This window comes from Sinocyclocheilus grahami, unplaced genomic scaffold, assembly GCF_001515645.1.
Source record: "Sinocyclocheilus grahami isolate Dianchi unplaced genomic scaffold, SAMN03320097.WGS_v1.1 scaffold447.1, whole genome shotgun sequence".
Lineage (NCBI taxonomy): Eukaryota > Metazoa > Chordata > Actinopteri > Cypriniformes > Cyprinidae > Sinocyclocheilus > Sinocyclocheilus grahami.
The window spans coordinates 66,453-86,871 of NW_015505626.1; the positions used below are offsets into that span (position 1 = coordinate 66,453).

The 20,419-nt window shown below is 36.8% G+C and overlaps 2 protein-coding genes across 3 annotated transcripts in view; one reads left to right on the top strand and one right to left on the bottom strand.

Annotated features, from left to right (window-relative positions):
• LOC107552325 (dedicator of cytokinesis protein 2) overlaps nucleotides 1-20,419 on the bottom strand; it is a 120,660-nt gene that overhangs the window by 26,213 nt on the left and 74,028 nt on the right. Inside the window, exon 23 of the mRNA XM_016234186.1 lies at nucleotides 20,153-20,248. Coding sequence (XP_016089672.1) covers nucleotides 20,153-20,248 — 96 coding nt within the window. The remainder of the gene's footprint in view (nucleotides 1-20,152; nucleotides 20,249-20,419) is intronic.
• Nucleotides 3,182-15,712, top strand: LOC107552345 (protein FAM196B-like). Of its 2 annotated transcripts, none has more exons than XM_016234204.1 (3): nucleotides 3,182-3,422; nucleotides 12,320-13,879; nucleotides 15,255-15,712. In XM_016234204.1, exons 2-3 carry the CDS (start codon nucleotides 12,534-12,536, stop codon nucleotides 15,331-15,333), a joined length of 1,425 nt encoding a protein of 474 aa, XP_016089690.1. In that variant the 5' UTR covers nucleotides 3,182-3,422; nucleotides 12,320-12,533; the 3' UTR covers nucleotides 15,334-15,712. The 2 variants fall into 2 exon arrangements, with proteins under 2 accessions (XP_016089690.1, XP_016089691.1); XM_016234205.1 differs by having other exon boundaries at nucleotides 12,324-13,879.

Genomic DNA, 20,419 nt, shown 5'->3' on the forward strand with positions numbered 1-20,419 from the left:
CAATATTTAATATAATTACCATGCAATATTATTTTATATATTATCAAAACAGAAAACAGTCCTTTTGTCAGATTTATCTGTCTTCTGAGGACAAACTCTGTCCTTGAAGTACAGCTAAGTAAATGCACACAGACAGAAAGTCACACAGTCACCCAAAGGCAGAGAAAAGGACACAATGTTTGATGAAAATGTACAGCCAACAAAGGAGTTTCACACTCACATACACACACACACACACACACACACACACACAGAGGCAGGCAGCGGTAGAGGTGTAATCTGTGTTATGTAATAAATCTAATTAAATAGAGCGGTGTCATCTATAAGGACAGATGGCTCACTCTGCCAAATGAAAATAAAACCACGCACACATGAGTCATGAATATCCCTTCATCCTGATTCCAGCGTCGCACCTGTTCAAACATCTCTTATCTCTTCCGATCTGTTTCCTGTTTCCTTCGTTATTCATTGAGAACATAATTCATACGGACTTGCATCATTTCATTTCTCCGATAAAATATTCATTTGATTTTCAGTGGCTTTCAGGCAGAAGCAGCCAAAGTTTGAGAAATCAAAACCAGAAGTAATATGTAAGAAAATTATGAAATTTACATATACATTTATACATTTATGAAATAACATGAATACTACAGTGTAAGTGATTTTTCTCATTTATAATTAATATTCTTAATTTATATATATATATATATATATATTGTGTTTTGTTGTTATTGTGAGTGTTCAGAAATAAACAGAGTATTTACAGATTTGAAAGATGTATTACTCTTATTTGTATGACCAAAAAATACGGAGTATTTTAAGAGCAAGTGAGCGCACCGGCACCTCCATCTGTCCTGCAGTGAACTCACTACTGTTTAGTTATAATATAAAGTATTACCAAACATACAAAACATAGTGATTTTTCATGTCTAATTTACTTTATATTATATTTACCATATTTATTATATTTATATTTACTTGAAATTGATTTGCTTTGGGATACCTGGTAACACAAATATATGGTTTTAGTCATGCCAAAAAAAAAATATACCAAATTAAGAAATAAGATTGAGAGAGACAGACAGTGACACAGACAGAAAGAAAGAGGTTTGACATTCTGCTCAGACTGTGACAGAATAACTGATGACAATAAAAATATAGAAACAGACGAGACAAGAAGAGACCTAGACTAGATGAAAAGACACAAACACAAACCTGAACACACACATGACGTCCGTGAGCATTTGAGAGCATGTTGAAAATGTGTGTGTGTGTGTGTGTCACGGTGACTTCTTGTCCTGGTTTCAGTTCTTCTTCCCCTGTGGCTGTAACCTCATCTACATCTTTCTCATTCTTTCATTTTCCTCCTGTTATCCTTCTTTTCACAGCTGCCCCCCCTCTAGTCCTCTCTCTCTCTCTCTGTAAACTGATGTTATGAGATTCCAGCTCCACTTCAGATCAAATTAAAATGAGCTTTAGTGAGAGCAAACCGCACTGCCTGCCTTCATCCTGTGTTTTAAACATCACACACACACTAAATGAGGACTTGTCATGCACATCTATTGTTTTTATGTAAGGCTAATTGCAATGACTGCAGACCAACAATATCGATAAAACTTCAATGTTTTGTATTTTATAGATGTTTAAAAAAACAAAGAAAGGTAAAAACTTTAAAATTCACATTTCCTATCGAGGACACCCACAGATTTTGCCGGATTTAGATTATATTATAATTTATATTTTTAATTCGTTTTTTTCTTATGTGTTCCATTTTAAAGTATTAGTCATTCTAAGCTTTTTCAAATATCTGTTTTTTTTTTCAGTTTTAGGTTTAATTATTTTAGAACAAGTTAAACCAAGCAAAAATTAGAAAATAAAATAAAAAAAATCTACATTTATTTTATTATTTTATTAACATTAACATTATTTTATTACAAGTAGTGATTTTTTTTTTATTATGATTTTACTTTTAGTTTCAGTTAACTATAATAACCCTGCATCACACACACACAGAGACCTTAGATGCTATATTAGAGATGGCATTTTTTTCTATCAGGGTTATGTTATTTTCTATCGCCAAACCCGATCCCTAAACCAGCCCACACAGAAACCTGTGCACGCCATTATATTTAAACACAAATATTATCTGGATCAGCCTTTTCAACTTGAAAATGTACTTATGACAAATAACACCTTACAAACATTTGACAAAATTAAGTTTGAAATGATAAAGCAGTAGATATCAATCACTGCTTTCTTAGCCAACAGGGAACATTCTCAGAACGTTCTGACAAGGCTCTTTCAAATTTATGAACAAATGTCAGCCAGTCACGTTAATAGAATGTTGTTTAAAGTTATCTGGTCTTTTATAATGTTCTCAAAATGTTATTTATACATCATTCATGGAATGTTTTCTTTTTACATTTTAGTCGGATGTTCATCGATGTTCAAGATATTTTTAAACGCTACTACTACTTGTTTCAGCGAACATTCAAAAGTAGCATTTCCATAATGTTTGAAAAAATGATAAAATTTTTGAATTGTTCCCTTCACGTTTGCTCTGACATTTTCGCAATAATCAATAATTTTATTTTTTTAAATAACTGGACGTTTTGAACATTTAGAGAACATTTACAAGTAATGTTTAAAAAGCTTAATGGAAATGTTCTTCGAAAACATTCTTAGAACATTTTTTTTTGTTCATTTCAAAAAATGTTTTATGTTTCTTTGAGCCTAATACAGAAACAGAGACTCAATGAATGGTGTGAGTTTGGGGGCGGGACTATCTGTTTATCCGGCCAATGACAGGTGAGATGAGTGTCTCAGAAAGATGTTTGAAAAAAGTGTTTTGGTACACCAGTGCCACAGATAAAATGCACAATACTTTTATTCTTCATTTCAACACTAGGTCTTTTTTAAACTGAACCTAAACTTAAACTTCTTTTGGTAAAATGTTTTGATTGTAAATGTAACAAAACACACAAATTCGAAACTGCAAACACTTCTTTGACCTTAAACCTTGAACACGTTTGTATAGCGTGTGTGTGTGTGTGTGTGTGTCCAGACCTCCTATCAGCAACTAATGTGACCGAACAGAAGGGGGAAACCAGGACACACAGCGGGATTAAAACACACACACACACACACACACACACAGAGACAGAGAGAGAGAGAGAGGAGATACAAGACGCTCAGTTCACCAGTAGATGGAAGGAGAGACAGATGTGCTCGTGAAAGAGAGTCAGATCATAAATACAGACAAGAGAAAATCACAGACGGATGTAAGAAAGAAGAACAGAAACACACGGAGGAGTCTGATCTCACAGGAATATAGGAGAAACAGAACGAGTGAACGAGAGAGAGATGAAGAGATGCAGAGATGAAGAACAGTCCGTTCACCTACACAACACTCTGTAATGAAGGTCAGTAACAGAGTTAATCATCTAATGAAATATTACAACAATGCTCAAGTCATTAGCGTACATCTGAAACATTAATTAAATGTAAATATTTTCAATTTATTGTTACAATTTTAATTTAATTTTTAACATTCAATAACATTTTTAATATTTAATTTAATTTACGTGTGTGGAGAGCTTTTGAGTTCAAACAAAAATATATTAAAAAGCACCTTGGTACTAACATGGTACTTTCGACCTGCACCATGGTCATACCATAAAAGTATCAAAGTATAATTATGATACCATGTTTTTTGGACTTGTATCATGGTAATGTTGTGATATTCTCTGTAGTACTTTGCAGAATCACATATACACCATAGTGAATGAATCTGGTAATCATTCAGTATCATGATGTATATCAAAACACCAGAGTTGCCATCTGACACCATCATTTTACCATGGGACTGCTGCAGTACTTCTGTAAGGGTCTCTGGTTGCTAAAATAGCTCATAATGCCTGCGTGTAATTAATCATCATTAATAACACAGAGCAAGTTTACTGAATGTATTGTAAACACAACACTGGGATCTGTCTGTGTGTGTGTGTGTGTGTGTGTGTGTGTGTGTGTGTGTGTGTGTGTGTGTGTGTGTTGTAAAACAACATGTATCTAAAACCTATCTGTTACTGAGACCTCTGATGAAATAATGTGTGTGTATTTAAATGTGTGCATGTACCTGTGTGTATTTGAGTGTGTGTTGTGTACATGTAAAGACATTTTTTTTTAAAATCTAAAAGACAAAAAAACATTTAAAACATTTTAAAATGACATCTGAAACATTTAATTAGATTTCATTTAAAATTTGATTTGTTAAAATTTGCAAAGTTAAAGCAGGTTGTGAAGCAATTGCAGGTTACTACTTTTTACTAAGCACTGAGATGTTTTCTTTTAAATATCCTCTTTTATGTTTCATAGAAAAAAGTCAGTCATACTGGTTTGGAATGACATGAGGTGAATAAATGACAAAATTGTTGGGAAAAGGGTGAACTATGTCTTCCACTCTTTGCATTACGTTAATTTAAATAACATTTACTTAATTTATAGATTATTTTAGAAGTCCCTGAATGCCCCCAAAGAGAAGTTTTGACATATTTATATCACTTCTGGTGACAAATTAGTTCCTAAACTAGCATGTGTGTGTGTGTGAGACTCAGATCAAGAGTGTGACAAAATTGATTTCACGCTGAAGAAATCTAAACACAGATAAAAACATTGAGAATCCGTGAGACACAAGCACTTGAACACAAGTAAGAGAAAATAAGAGAGGAAAGACAGAAAGAAGGACAGACAGACAGCGAGAGATAAACACCAGAGAGAGGGATGGATGAAAGACAAGAAAACAAACAGACAGTGACAGCAAAATAAAGAGGAGAAGAGACACATGAACAGAAAGACAGGAGACAGACGGGTATTTAAGAGAGACAGGCCTGAACCTCTAAATGAGGTGAATCTTCAGATACCTGTCAAGATGATGTCCAGCTCATATTTCACCTCAGAATGAAAAGGAAGGAATAAGAAATGTCTGACATGATGAAATTAAGGCTAGTTTTAAAGATTTTTTTAATAATAAGAGAATAAGAAACTTCCTTCAACAACATTAAAAAAACTTACCGACCCAAAACTTTTGTGCAGTAATGTATATACATAATTTAATATTTTATAATGGCAAAACAATCTAAGGAGAATCATTATTGACAATAATGAGAATCACAAAAACCCACAAGTTAAATGTCTGAATACAATACAGTATTGAGAATTTGGGGGATTAATGGTCCTAAAAACAGACTTCTATATTATTTTCCTTCGATTTTGGGATGAAATGTGACCTGGACATGACTGTGCGATTTACTCAGAGAAGAGTGTATAAAATGAAATAAGTTTGAGAAAACATGCGTCATCCTCCAAAAGAGGTGAAGACACAAACATCAGCGCATCTCTTGGGACATTTGTGTTCTTCTGCAGACAAATGCACACTCTCTCTCTCTCTCTCTCTCTCTCTCTCTCTCTCACATACACAGTTTTTTTAAAAAAAAAAGCCGTTTTCTTTTTAAGCTGATAAATCTTTTAAGCTACCCTGATACTCTCACAGGTGCAAACACACACACGTCTGATTGCTAAACACACTCAAGTTCAGCACTGCTTTGACACTCAATGAAATCATCTTTACATGTGCTTTTGTTGGTTTAGTAGTGTTGTTTAATAAATCAAGCATCACTATTAGGCCTACTATTTCAACAAACCTCTAGAACTCAGTGTTAAAGTTAAGTGTCTAAAGTTGTGTTTAAGTCAACTAAATGTCTGAGCATTTTAGTCTAGTTTTAGTCGATAAAAACATTTTTTAAAACAACAATTTAAAACAACAGCGGTTGAGTAAGTGCATTTATTCAGCAAACACAATCGCAAATAAAAAAGTCAAGATCTCATGACAGAACACAGACTGGTTGAATGACACTTTCATTTAAGCCAAGCATCTCATATGGAGATCGCTAAACTCCAGCTTTCTTGTTTGTCTGTTTTCATATTATCATCAGCGCTTCCGCAATGAAGGTCGAGTGTATGCGCATGGTTTCAAATACTAAGCAAAACACTTGGGCAGAAAATGTATCCTTTTAAAAGAGAACTTTGAACTCTTGATATCTGACAACCGCACACATGGAAGCTCATGTATTAGAGGCATGTATAGCAGTCCGCAATAATATTTTGTCTCCTTTTTCGACTAAAATTAAAAGAGATTTTTGTATCTGTTTCCCTAGAAATTCCCTGGCAAACACAAAGAACAGCCTAGCAACCATTCTAACAGTGCCCTAGCAACTCCCTGGCAACCACCCAGAACGCACTAGCAATCATCCATAAACCATCTAGAAACCCCCTAACAAATGCCCCAGAAACTCCCTGGCAACCACAAAGAACAACCTAGTAATTAGGGTTGCCACCTTCAGCGAGCCAAAATAAGATACACCCATTCACTTTACTCTACATTCACTGTCACTTTAAAGGTATGGTTCACCCAAAAATGAAAATTCTGTCATAATTTACCCAGGTTGTTCTAAATCTGCAAGTTAATTTCTTCTGTTGAACACAAAAGAAGATACTTTGAAGAATGTGGGTAACTAAACAGCTGCTGGTCCTCAGTAAATTCCATAGAGAAAAAATACTATCAGAGTCATTGGGGACCAGAAACTGCTTGGTTACCCACATTCTTCAAAGTATTTTCTTTCATGTTCAACAGAAGAAAGAAATTATTACAGGTTTGGAACAACTTGTGGGTGTGTAAACAATGACAAAATTGTTCATTTTTGGGTGAACTATCCCTTTAAGTCAGACCACCGTGAGCAAACGCTTCTCTGCAAACTGCGCGTTCATCATTAGTTACTGGACAGACCCATTGATAACTTTCCCATTCAGCTCTACATCTGGAGAGTCTTGTGTTCAAAGGGCAGACGTGAGCTCCTCGATGTTTTAAACCGCGCAGGTTTAGCGCATGCTGCGCTCGCGTGAAAGGGCTTTAACGGCGCGCGTTCTGGAGACTCCATCATCGCCATGGAAACAAAGAAGCCAAGATGAGCTTATCTAACTTCTTATGAAATTAATTTCATTATAATTGCTATTAGCATTATAAACGGTGCAAAATACTCATTTGTTGATTCAGCTTGTTGGCCTTTGTAAAATACGGGACAAATCGCATCCCGTATTGATTTGATACGGGACGCATCATTAATTTAAATACCTTTAAATACGGGACGATTCCGTATTTTAAGGGACGGGTGGCAACCCTACTAGCAACACATCTAACAGTGCCATAGTAACTCCCTGGCAACCACCCAGAACACACTAGCAATCAGTCCCAAACAACCTAGATACCCCCTAACAAATGCCGTAGAAACTCTCTGGCGACCACAAAGAACAACCTAGCAACCCTTCTAACAGTTTCCTTGCAACTCACTGGCAACCACCCAGAACACAGTAGCAATCAGCCCCAAACCACCTAAAAAAACCCTAACAAATACCATAGCAACACCCTGGTAACCACCTAGGCACCCTAGAAACCACATTACAACGTGCTAAAACCACTAAGAACATCAATACAGTGAATACTGTGGTATTACCATGATATCATGTCACTGTTATACTATGGCACTTTGAGGTATTTTTAATTAGTGAGTGCAGAGTAGAGTATATGTCAGTGTGCACTGAGAAACACCACAGTCAAGCCATTACACACACACACATTACATGCACCTGTGTGTGTGTGTGTTTGTATGTATATGTTTGTGAGTGTAATGGTTCTTCCACTAGGTTCCTGGCGACCACAAAGAACAACCTAGCAACCCTTCTAACAGTTTCCTAGCAACTCCCTGGCAACCACCCAGAACACAGTAGCAATCAGCCCCAAACCACCTAAAAAACCCCTAACAAATACCATAGCAACACCCTGGTAACCACCTAGGCACCCTAGAAACCACATTACAACGTGCTAAAACCACTAAGAACATCAATACAGTGAATACTGTGGTATTACCATGATATCATGTCACTGTTATACTATGGCACTTTGAGGTATTTTTAATTAGTGAGTGCAGAGTAGAGTATATGTCAGTGTGCACTGAGAAACACCACAGTCAAGCCATTACACACACACACATTACATGCACCTGTGTGTGTGTGTGTTTGTATGTATATGTTTGTGAGTGTAATGGTTCTTCCACTAGGTTTCCCTGTGTGTGTGTGTGAGTTATGTGTGTAATATAACTGGCAGCGTTGTCCTCTTTCTGTGTGTCTCAGAGGTGCTGTACGCTCCTGACTGGTTAATAGTGTAAATCAGAGGCTTAAACACACTCGTGTGTATCTCGCTTTGCAACATCTCCCAGAGCTTCGTTCAGTTTGATGCTCTGAAAGACATACCACTGCAAAGCATGAATCGCCAGCCAAACCAATCAAATCATCACAAAAAGAAGTTAAATAGACCACATTTGATGTAACTGTTGTTATTGGAATATTGGAAAAAAGAGTCTGATTTCTTCAAATCTCATTAGATCCCACCGAAAGCAGTTAAAGGCTCCGGATAATGAACAGACGACTGTCTGCTGGGAGTCACTGCACAGAATGAAGACAGACTTTACAAACTACATATTTCATTCAAACGGACACACCAGATCCATCTCCACTCACTCTATATGCTCATCCTGCCTGCTGTTGGTTGTTTTGATTCATTTCTGTGCACACAGGGTTCAAAATAAACACCCGTGAATGACATTTGCTAATAAAAATTCGGCTCTGTTGAGTAAATAAAATGGAATTACCAACTAGCTGACCATTCAGTGAAGCAACGAGCATCATGAATAGTCAAAACTCAATACCTTCAGGACTACATTCACAATTTACAACACGGACTTGGGCTCCTCACTGCTTTAATGAAACTGGTAACTCATAAAAATATTAAATGCATATATTTTCATGAAAACCTTATTTTATGAATCAAATTGCCTGGTGTCCTTCCTCCACTATATGGTCTAGTTGTAAGGTAAACTAAGAATTAACATGGAAGAAACGAAATTAAAATGAAATGAAATTCAGAATTTTTTGTAATGCAATTCAGCTATAAAAGCAAATATAGTCAAGAAAACTATTTTGAAAAAAGTTTTAAAAGCTTTATAAGCTTTTAGTTTTAAGATTTATATTCTGAATGAATGATAGATGAACAATACAACAAAACAATATATAAAACAAATGACAGACAGATAGACAGACAGACAGACAGACAGACAGACAGACAGACAGACAGACAGACAGACAGACAGACAGACAGACAGACAGACAGACAGATATATAGATTTCACAGAACGCATAACCCGTGTTGAATTTTTCTGAATTACTATTCAGTAAATTTTTCTTCCTGTCATTCCAGTTCTGCTTCCTAATGCAAAATATATCAGGCAAAATATGGTTTTATGTCTGAGAGTAAATATTTATGGCCAGTAAACTTACTTTCTTTGCTCCAGTGGCAGGTTTGACAAAAGCATAATTTTTGGAAGGTGTGTGTGTGTGTGTGTGTGTTTTCAGGACAGTGTGGTGACGGGACGCTGCATCTGCGGCTCCTGAATATCGATCGCCGCACGCAGAGATGCCAGAGAGTATTTGATAAAGTGTGTGTGGATGTGTGTGTGTGTGAGAGAGTGTGTGTGTGTGTGTGTGAATGATGACACAAGAGAGGCTCAGAAAGACAAAATCAAAGTCAGGAGTAACGGAGTGTGAAAGAGAAGAGAGAGGAGGAGTGCAGGGCTCGACCGGAGCTGATGAAGAGATCAACAGAGACTCTCAGTGTGTGTGTGTGTGTGTGTGTGTGCTGGAGAATGGAGGGATGAAAGTAGAACATCTAACTGTGTGCTGATGAACCGTAGCGAAGATCAACAAGAGACCTCAAGAACACAATACTCAAGGAGTGTGCGCGCATGAGTGTGTGTGTGTGTGTGTGTGTGTGTAGAGACAAGGTGCCCTTACAGAAAAACACTGTGTCTGTACCATAATGATGTATCAGATGATGTACACTATAATATCTTAAACTACACTGTAAAAAAAAGATTTTCAAAATTGTAAATAAAACAAAGATTATTGGAGTATGTTTTACAAGAAAATACTATATCAGTCTTTCTGCTTCAAAATTATATTGAGGGATGAAAGTAGAACATCTAACTGTGTGCTGATGAACCGTAGCGAAGATCAACAAGAGACCTCAAGAACACAATACTCAAGGAGTGTGCGCGCATGAGTGTGTGTGTGTGTGTGTGTGTGTGTGTAGAGACAAGGTGCCCTTACAGAAAAACACTGTGTCTGTACCATAATGATGTATCAGATGATGTACACTATAATATCTTAAACTACACTGTAAAAAAAAGATTTTTCAAAATTGTAAATAAAACAAAGATTATTGGAGTATGTTTTACAAGAAAATACTATATCAGTCTTTCTGCTTCAAAATTATATTTAATTCAAAGAGTTACTTACTGTTTCTTTGCAATCAATTTTGAAATTTACTAGCAATTTCTGGGTTAAAATTGTTTCTATAGCAAGTAAACTATTAGTTATTGCAGTAGCCATTAGCAGTATTAAACACTAACAGATCTTCTCCAGTTAATTATGTGCAAAAACACACAAAAAAACGTCTAATTTTAACATTTTCGCTATATATATATATATATATATTTCATATTTACCATTACTTTAAGGTACTGAATGTTTTCCATATATTATAGTATCTCAATGGTACAAGGTAATACTGTGTGAAATGTCAAAAACACATGGTAATATCATGGTATACCATATGGGTATACAGAACTCTTTGTTAATGACTGCCAATGAATGCAAAAGCACACCATGGTATTACCACAGTACTTTAATTTGATCCAATCCAAGGTCAAAAAGTGTCAAATCCAGCAGATCAATGAATCTAAATTCTTCTAAACACATCACAGAGCAAACAGCCGCCCTGCAGCCCACACTCCCTCTCCAGAGGATTCAGAGACAGCAGACATGAAAGACGAGAGGAGGAGATTTGGCTTCGGATTTCTCTAATAATTTGTTCAAATGAAAATAATCCTAATGAACGTAATCTCTGGGATGCTCTAAGAAATGCAAATATTCAGTCAAATATTCCAAACTAACTTCAATTAATCTCATAATTAAACACACCGACGCTTTGTTCCTCATTAGGACTGTTGTGTGTGTGTGTGTGTGTGTGTGCGTTCATGAATTAAATGAGTAGTATTGTAATATAATGTTCATCTGTTAGAGGCTAATGCGGGTCATTAGCATTTTTGACCAACAATACTCTTCTCTCTCTCTCTCTCTCTCTCTCACACACACACACACACACACACACACACACACACACACACACACACACACACACTTTCCACAATGATAAAGAATCAAATACACTATTATTTACAGTGTAAAAACAAAAAAAACTAATAAATTCAAATGCATTTAACAAGAAAATTCAGCATTTTTACTTCAAAATTTCACATTTATCTTAATTTAAATGTTAACGTGTTACTTGCTTCCTTTTCAGTTTGTGAAATTTACTAGCTATTTCTCAATTGAAATGGTTTCTACAGATTCTACACCTTTTTTCAGTGTAACTAATTTACACTTTTCATGAAAAGTAGGTCACTTTATAAGGATCTAATGTCTGTCTAATAAGGGTTATTCTGGACTGTCCCTCTTCTAACTAATCTATAATGGCTTTTCATAAGCGGTTTTGGATTTAAGAGTAACTTTTAAATAAGTCACATAAGGTCTGTGGTTAATGTTATTTCAAGAGACTTTCACATTTCTTCTAAAACGTAAATTACACCTAATTTCAAGTGATTTATCATGCATATACATTTACATTATTACGGCATTAGTTACAATGTATCAAACTTTTTTTTGAAAGCATAACCATTTTAAAATGTACATTTGAGGTCTTGAGAATGTTGTAGGAAAAAAAATGGAAATGTTCCTCAACTATAACACTACAATACATTTTATTTAAAAAATGTGAATGCTTATTTTTTATATTTTCCAATTCTCTCATCATTTACTCAACCTTAAGTTGTTACAAACTTGAGTTTCTTTCTTCTGTTGAGCACAAAAAAAGACACTTTGAAGAGTGTTGGTAAGTAAACAGTTGACTGTAGCCAATGACTTCCATAATACTTTTTTTATACAGTGTAAGTCAATGGCTACCATCAACTGTTTGGATACCAACATTCTTCAAAATATCTTCTTTTGTGGGTGAACTATCCTTTTAATGACTGTAATTTATGAGTAGCACATGCACAGTCTAATATCTTTTACACACATATTTTTTCTTTCTCAGACAGGCAAACAACGAATTTGAAGACTTAGACACTGGATTGATGGCAAGACGGATGTGAAAACGGATTTCTGACCAATGCGATCACTTGCTGTGGAATACAACTTCCCAAAACACACCGAGGAATAATCATCTTTGTTTTAGATAGTATGCTTATAAACGAAGGCCACACCCCCTCCAGCTCCTCCTCAGGGGGCTGAGCCAATCAGCAGAGGTCATGGGCCGACGGGCAGCTAACACATCCAATGCGGTGCCGGCACTGGAGGTGCCTCTAGCTGGTGGTCGGGCTGTCCTGTCTCAGAAATGGGGCCCTTTGTGCAGCGTTGGCGTTCAAACATCGCCGGGTCTCCGCTCGCTTCCGTCATTGAAGAAGAGGACTCAAACAGTCAGTACGGCCAACGGACCGACTGCCGAAACCATGTCGCTAGACCGGGTGAGGCGTTGTGAAGTCAATGGAAGGCATGTCGTCAAGGCAGCATCCAAGAACCATGTGGCACAGGACAGGACGTCCCAGGAGAGCGAGGTGTACTGTCAAATCAAAGCCAATCCAAACCAATCTGGGCAAAGAGGGAGTTTAAAAAGAACCCCTCGGTACGTTAACGGAAGTATTGTTGCACCCGAGGTGGTGGGCGGAGTTTGTAGCGAAGGGGCGGAGCCTGAAGAAGCAAGGCGGCAGAGCCAAACAATGACACGTGAATGTAGGCGGGGTCAGTCGCTGAAAGGGGAGGCGGCCAGGCCAGCCACCGGCTCGTACAACACGCCCCCTCGCCCATGTCGCGTGATGACATCATCGCCCAGACTGTGCACCAGCTGTGGGCGGAGACAGTCTCAAGCCCCTCCCTGCATGGCACCCACTTGTCGCAAACGAGCCGCCAGTCAGGTTCAAGCGAGCATGACGCTTCCGACACCGCCGAGGAAAACCTGTTCACCTCGCTTGCAGAAAAGAAGCTCAACGGTTGGACAGCCAACGTATGCACAAATTCCCAATCACACTACGCAAAACGCATGCTCCACCCCTTCACAATCCAACAAAAAAGATGTGAAAACAGAGGCATCGACACAGTTTGAAAAACCCAATAATGACTCGACGACGCACAAAACGCAACACACGCAAACACGAGTCAAAACAGAATCAACCGCACAACATGCATCACAAGATGCAAAGGACAAGTGTGCGACTACGCAAACGCACAAATCTGCCACGTCTAAACCGATTGGCTGTGAGTCCCAAGCCACGCCCACTCCTCCACCCAAGAAAGACTTGAAACCAATACAGGTCAAATGTAAACCAGCACCTCCAGAGCTTCTGATTGGCTCAGGGGCGGAGCCTAAACCACAAGCCCCGCCCCCTACTCCATCAGAACCTAAAACTGAGACGGAAACGAACTCTAAAGACACAAACCCACCTCCAACAGACGATATCCCACAATGCAACGGTGCACCTGGCGTTCTACATGGACTGCTGCAGAATGTAGAAGAAAACCTGCTGTATAATCAGGAAAAGATCAAAGTTCTTCTCAATGTCATTCAGGATCTGGAGAGGAACAAGGCAATGAGTGAAGGGTGAGTGAGAGTGAGAGATTAAGGCTCTGGAGTTCATGAAAGCGTGTTTGATTTGTGATTCCACACTTCCATCATCCCATAATTCCCCTGGTAACTGATGCATCCTGCGGCAATGCCTTGGGAATCTTGATCATCAATGGGACATCGACCCCCTACCGCTCCCAAACTCTCTTTCTCTCTCCTTCTCATTTGATGGCTTACTTTCTGTCTCATCTTCACTGCTACACCTCCTAACGCATTTACACCCTTTCTCTTAATCTCTTAAGAGTTTCCCTCTCTTTTTTCTCCTCCATCCACACACACACAGTTTCGTCAAAACTCTGCTTTGATTCAAACCTCAGATCTGTCAAGATTGATCAGGAAAGTGACTGTGTTGTATGTTTTCAAGTGTTCATTTTCATTACATATTCAAGGACATTCAATAGAGGTCTGTATGCCTGTGGGATTCCCGCTGGCCTTGATTTTATTTGTTGTGACACAAGACTACATTTCTGAGTTGTAGTTACTGAGCAAGTTTCTATATGCAGATTAAGTTTCAAGAGTGAATTACAAAATAGGACTGGAACAACATTCCAGCACTTTCAATTCATTGGAAAAACAATCATTCATTAAAAAATAAATATCATACGATATTTATATCAGACAATATAAGTGTCTGCTAAATGCATAAATTATTATTCATTATTACATTACACATATATATATATATATATATATATATATATATATATATATATATATATATACACAAATATTTAATGAGCCAATGAGCCGTTTAAATAAAATGGTAATATATATATATATATATATATTAAAATGTACATAAACTGGACTGAAGCTTAATAATAAAACCTTTAACAACTAAAACACAGGCTACAATAAGAGCATCTCTTGTGACATTATTGAAAAGAAGACACTTCTTTGTAATACCTGGAAATAACAAATAAAAACGCAGACATGTGTAGGAAGAAACTCATTGTGGGTGGAAGTGGGATGGAAAAGCACAGACCTCTAATTCAATGTTCTGTGTGTGAATCACATGCTTAAAGTGTGTGTGTGTTTGTGTGTGTGTGTGTGTGTGTGTGTGTGTGTGTGTGACAAACTGGACTGAAGCTTAATAACTAAATCTATAACAAAACAAGCACAGGCTACAATAAAGAATCTGTGATATTATTGAAAAGAATTCACTTCTTTTGTAATACCTGGAAATAACAAATAAAAATGCAGACGTGTGTAGGAAGAAAATCATTGTGGGTGGAAGTTGGGTGGAAAAGAACAGACCTCTAATTCAATGCTCTGTGTCCATGTCTCACATGTGTTCAAGTGTGTGTGTGTGTGTGTGTGTGCCGGTCTTCATACTTTCTTGTTTTTTCAGGCGTTGTTCTTACAGAACAGGTCAGGACATCAACAACTGCTCAACCTGCCAGAAAACAGCCTGCATTATATACAGGTAAACATCACCCCATCAGTCCACTTATGTCTATCATGTCACATTTTAGCCTTTTATGACCATTTTTACAATTTTACAATTAAACAGGCTGATTCTGCTACTGTACTATATGCAAATGACCTCTGCTGTGAATGGCTAACCTTAACATTAACAACAGATACGGTACGAGTACTCAGAACTGACGCAAACATGCAAAACATATTAATTGCATGACTTTTATCAACATCAAGCATTTCACACTTATCAAAGCCCAGCAACAACCACATGCAAAAATGCCAAATTGGAGCCTTTTATAATTTTGTGATTTCTTTTGGAGTGGCATTTTTGCTATTATTATGGTTATAGGCTGACAAAACCTCACTTTACACGGTGACTCTTCAGACTTTCAGCAACAGCGCTCAATGCTGCACAGAGAGTATTAACGGGTGTCACACAGGACATGCTGTGCTAAAAAACAGGTCGACGGTGACTGAATAGAGCAGAACACTGGAGTCTAAAAGCTATGTTAAAAATGCAACACTCGTGCAGAGAGATGCAATGCAACATCTGAGACATCTGTCTGATGCAGATGTACTGTACATAGTATAGATCAACTATAGTATGTTGAAGGCATGTAGTAGATTGTGTGTGACAGGTTTATCAGCAACATTTTGATCATGTTGATCATTTAGGGTTAAACTAAAACAGGGTTAAAACTCTACTCAAAAGAGCAAGAAAATCCATTTTCCATGACCCATTTAAAATATTATAAATTGTGTGCAGAGCCACATCTGAGTTATGTGTCTTCTGGGGGGCAGAAACAGACAGAAATTCACCAGGAAAACATGAGAATGATTTAAGAGTTGCATCAATATCCTACAGCAGATCAAAACATCTGACGGTCAGCAGAAACATATGAGCATCTACTCTAGGGAGGAAACAGACTGTTTCAGTCTTAATTGGTGCCTCTTGCTAAATCAAGCATCATTATTACTATTTATCATAGACTCAGAAAAAAGGAGAAATCTTTAAGCAGGCAGTTAAATAGATGAGTGTGTGCTTTTGTAGGAGTGTGATGTATTTATTAGTGTCAGCTGTTTGTATGTTTGTTATAATCAAGGGACAGTGAGCTCAAGCTCCCATTCAACTGTAATGAAGCCCTGAGGGACACACACACACACGCATACACACACAAACACACACATATCATAAAGCCAGAGAAAACTGTGAACCTGTGCGATATCCCTCCTGTCACACAAACACACACACATATGAAATTCCCTCGACTCCGTTATCTCTCTTCCTTTCTTTCCTGTTGGGATAAACAGGATCATTATTCCCATACTATGAAGAGCTAATCCTTCTCCGTGACTTGATGCCTCGTCCTCAAGGGACGAAGAAAATTTGAGATGGGATTGGTTATAATGCTCTTTACAAAACAGAAATGCACAACACTTTCTTTGCCCGTGCAAAGCTCAGGTGGCCGCTCAGCAGTTACAAGCCCGAAACAAATGATCCTCTCAATGAATCATTTATGTCTTTAGCAAAAACGTTATGCGACAAAGTTTAATACTTAGAGTTAAAGATCTCACTAACACAGAGTTCGACCAATAATAATAGACCAACAATAATAGCAATAAAAATAGCAATGCAAGCACTACTGATGACAAAAACAATATAATGAAAACTGAAGTAATGATGCTGAAAATTCAGCTTTGATCAAAGGAATAATTTAGTTTTTTTTAATATTCAGATAGAAAATATTTATTTTAAATTGTAATAATATTTCACAATTTTACTGATTTTACTGTATTTGTAATCAAATAAATGCAGCCTTGTGAGCAGAAGAGACTTCTTTCAAGAACATTATATGGTGGATCTCTCTTTTGGAATTTTGGCTATTAAACATGATTTTTTTTTTTTTTTTAAGTCCCAGAGCAGAAGCAGCTGCAATGATTTAACTCCAGAGCTCACAGTCGGTGTCTCTTGAAATGTTTATATATTACCATTAAAAATCAATCTTTCAATGGAAAAAAATGAAAGAGACTTTTATTTCCAGAACCCGACTGCTGTGCTGTGAAACTTGTAAGAAAGTGAGATAAATGACGAATTGAGCAGAAGGAAATAGAGAGCGACAAACAGAAAGACAGAGTGAGAGTTTGAAGAATGTTTCTCTGTTTATGTGTCGGTTTGTCTTTAGTTTTGTGTCATATTGTCTTAATGTTAATTTCTATGTCCTAATGTATGATCTGCCAAAACAGATGATGAAAAGGGTGTTTTTGTTTTTTTTCTCTCTTTCATTAGGCACATACTTTATTCACAAAAAACAAGATATATATATATATATATATATATATATAAAACTTTAGCTGTAATTACTGCAAATTATAGAAATTATTCCTTAATAACACAACATCAATATTATCAAAATTTCTATCTTGTTTCCCTATGTTTTAAAGTATCCTATATTTGCAAGCATTTGCAAGCTATATTACATTTATATTTATATTTTACATTATGACCTTAAAAACAAAAATAAATTACATTCACAATGCATTTAACTTCTGTAACATTGTTGTTGTTGTTGTTTTTACTCTTGCTTTCTCCTTTTTCTCATCAAAAAAATACAAATAAAAAATGACTCATCCTCAGGCCATTCAAGATGTAGATGAGTTTGTTTCTTCATGGGAACAGATTTGGAGAAATGTAGCATTACATCACTTGCTCAGCAATGGATCACCTGCAGTGAATGGGTGCCGTCAGAATGAGAGTCCAAACAGCTGATAAACACATCACAATAATCCACAAGTAATTGACACCATTCCATTCCAGTCATGTCTTGTGACTTGAAAAGTTGTGTTTGTAAGAAACAAATACATCATTACGATGTTTTATGAATCCTCTATCCATAATATTGCTTCCTCCAGTGAAAAAGTAATCTCGCCTGAATCATGAGGGAAATATGCACAGATGGAGCACAAAAACAGTTCTAAACAAACATGTTGGAAGTCCAGAATCCATAATAACGCTTCCTCCAGTGAAATAGTCTGTCCAACTCTCCTCTCACGTCAAAATCTACACACATTTGTTAACTTTTTTGGAAAATTTTCACTTGTAAACGGTGCTTTATCTGTGCATATTTCTCTCCTCATTCAGACGAGACTACTTTTTTTTTACTGGAGAAAGCATTATTTTGGCCAGAAGCAACAGTTTGAAGTTAAAAACTTCTTAAAAATGTATTCATTTCACACAAACATGCAGCTTTTCACTTGACAAGACATTAACTGATGAGTGGACTGGAGTGGTGTGGATTATTGTGATGTTTTTATCAGCTCTCATTCTGACGGCACCCATTCACTGCAGAGGATCCATTGGTGAGCAAGTGATATAAGGCTACATTTCTCCAAATCTGTTCTGATGAAGAAACAAACTAATCTACATCTTGGACAGCCTGAGGATGAGTACATTTTCTGCAAATTTAAATTTTTAGTGTGAACTATTCCTTTAATTGAAATCAATCAGTTGGAAGCAATCACTCACTCTATTTCAGTAAGGATACTGCCTATTTTAGGCAGCTCACTAGGTGTTGAAACAGAGCTTAAATGTATTAATGTATTAATTGAATTCAAAAGTTTAAAGTTCTAAAATTATCAACTTTCAGTGTGATTCTAGAAGCAAAAACAAGAGAGAAAGTGTGACTAAAGTGGCTGTTCATACCAAACATTCTTGTATTACATCTGCGCCATTTTTAGTTGTACATACAGTATGTACATGTACATAAACATGTATTTTTAAAACGCTGTGTCAAATTAAAAGAAGTTACATTTTTCAAAAACCATATCACATTTGGTTCCCTTGGGCCATTTTCAGATGCATGTGAATGGCCCCGTGTCTCATCAAAATGACCATAATTACTAAATGAGACCCTACTCAGAATTATTCAGTTTCTCAGAATCAGAAATGATTCATTTCTATGGCAACACTCAATGCCAAAATTACTGCAAATTGCTGCATAACATCAAAATGGCAGCATCTCCAGCTTTACTCACGATGAAAGAAAAAATAATGAATCACTACATTAATTTACCTCCATATTCTCAGTGAATGTGCATCAGGAAACTTAACAAAACAATAGTAAAGATAATATATGTCTAGAGGTACAGCAGCTGTTGAAGCTGCTGCCGGTTTTAGCCAGAGTTTTCATTAAATTGTGAGTTTCTGAGTTTCTGACAAAAACATGGGCAGGTTTTACTACTTGGAGACTGGTAATTATGGTCATTTCACCATGACATGAAAGTCCTATTAATGCAACATGGATGCAACCGCTAATTTCCTCACAAACCCGTAAGACTGAATTTAAAGTGTAAATGTTTGATGTTCTCCCAGACATTGTAGCTTTAATGTTTAGATTCATTATGAATTCACAAACACTGATACATTTTTCTCTATCATTCACACCTTCTTACATACAGCTTCCTAGAGTACGAACACACACGCTGGTTCAAACGCACGTCTTCCACTCCGTATCTGTCCTGTATTCATGTCCAGACTTGAAAATATACAGTATATACATATAAATATATAAAATAACAAATATTATAATCAATGTATTTTTATACGCCGATATTCTGATAGTCTAAGACTACATTTCCCACAGTGCACTTCTTCTTCCTCCCTCCACTTGTTTGTAATTGAGATATTTAAGATGACGTCAATAAAATCGTGTATTTTAATGCAGTAAATGTTTCTGGTCTGGTCTAAGTATGAGCAATAATAATAACGATATTTGACTTAAAAGAGAGAAAAGGACAATGAAAGGAGATGATCTAGTGGTTTAAACTCACGATGAGAGCGTGTTCTCTGCCCATCGTGATGACTGTGCGGTTTATCGTCCTCAGCAGAAACGACACAATGTCCTGAATGTGCTGAAATGTGTCTCCCTGGAAGAGAAAGAGACAAAACGCTTGTTATTTGTATTCTAGCGCTGAACCCACTGCATCCAAACGGTCAAAGATTTTCTCATCAAGTCGCCCAATTAAAACACAAACACACAGAATGACTCTTGGGTTTTCACCTCAGCATTCCGTTTATAAGCTACAAATCTTCGATGA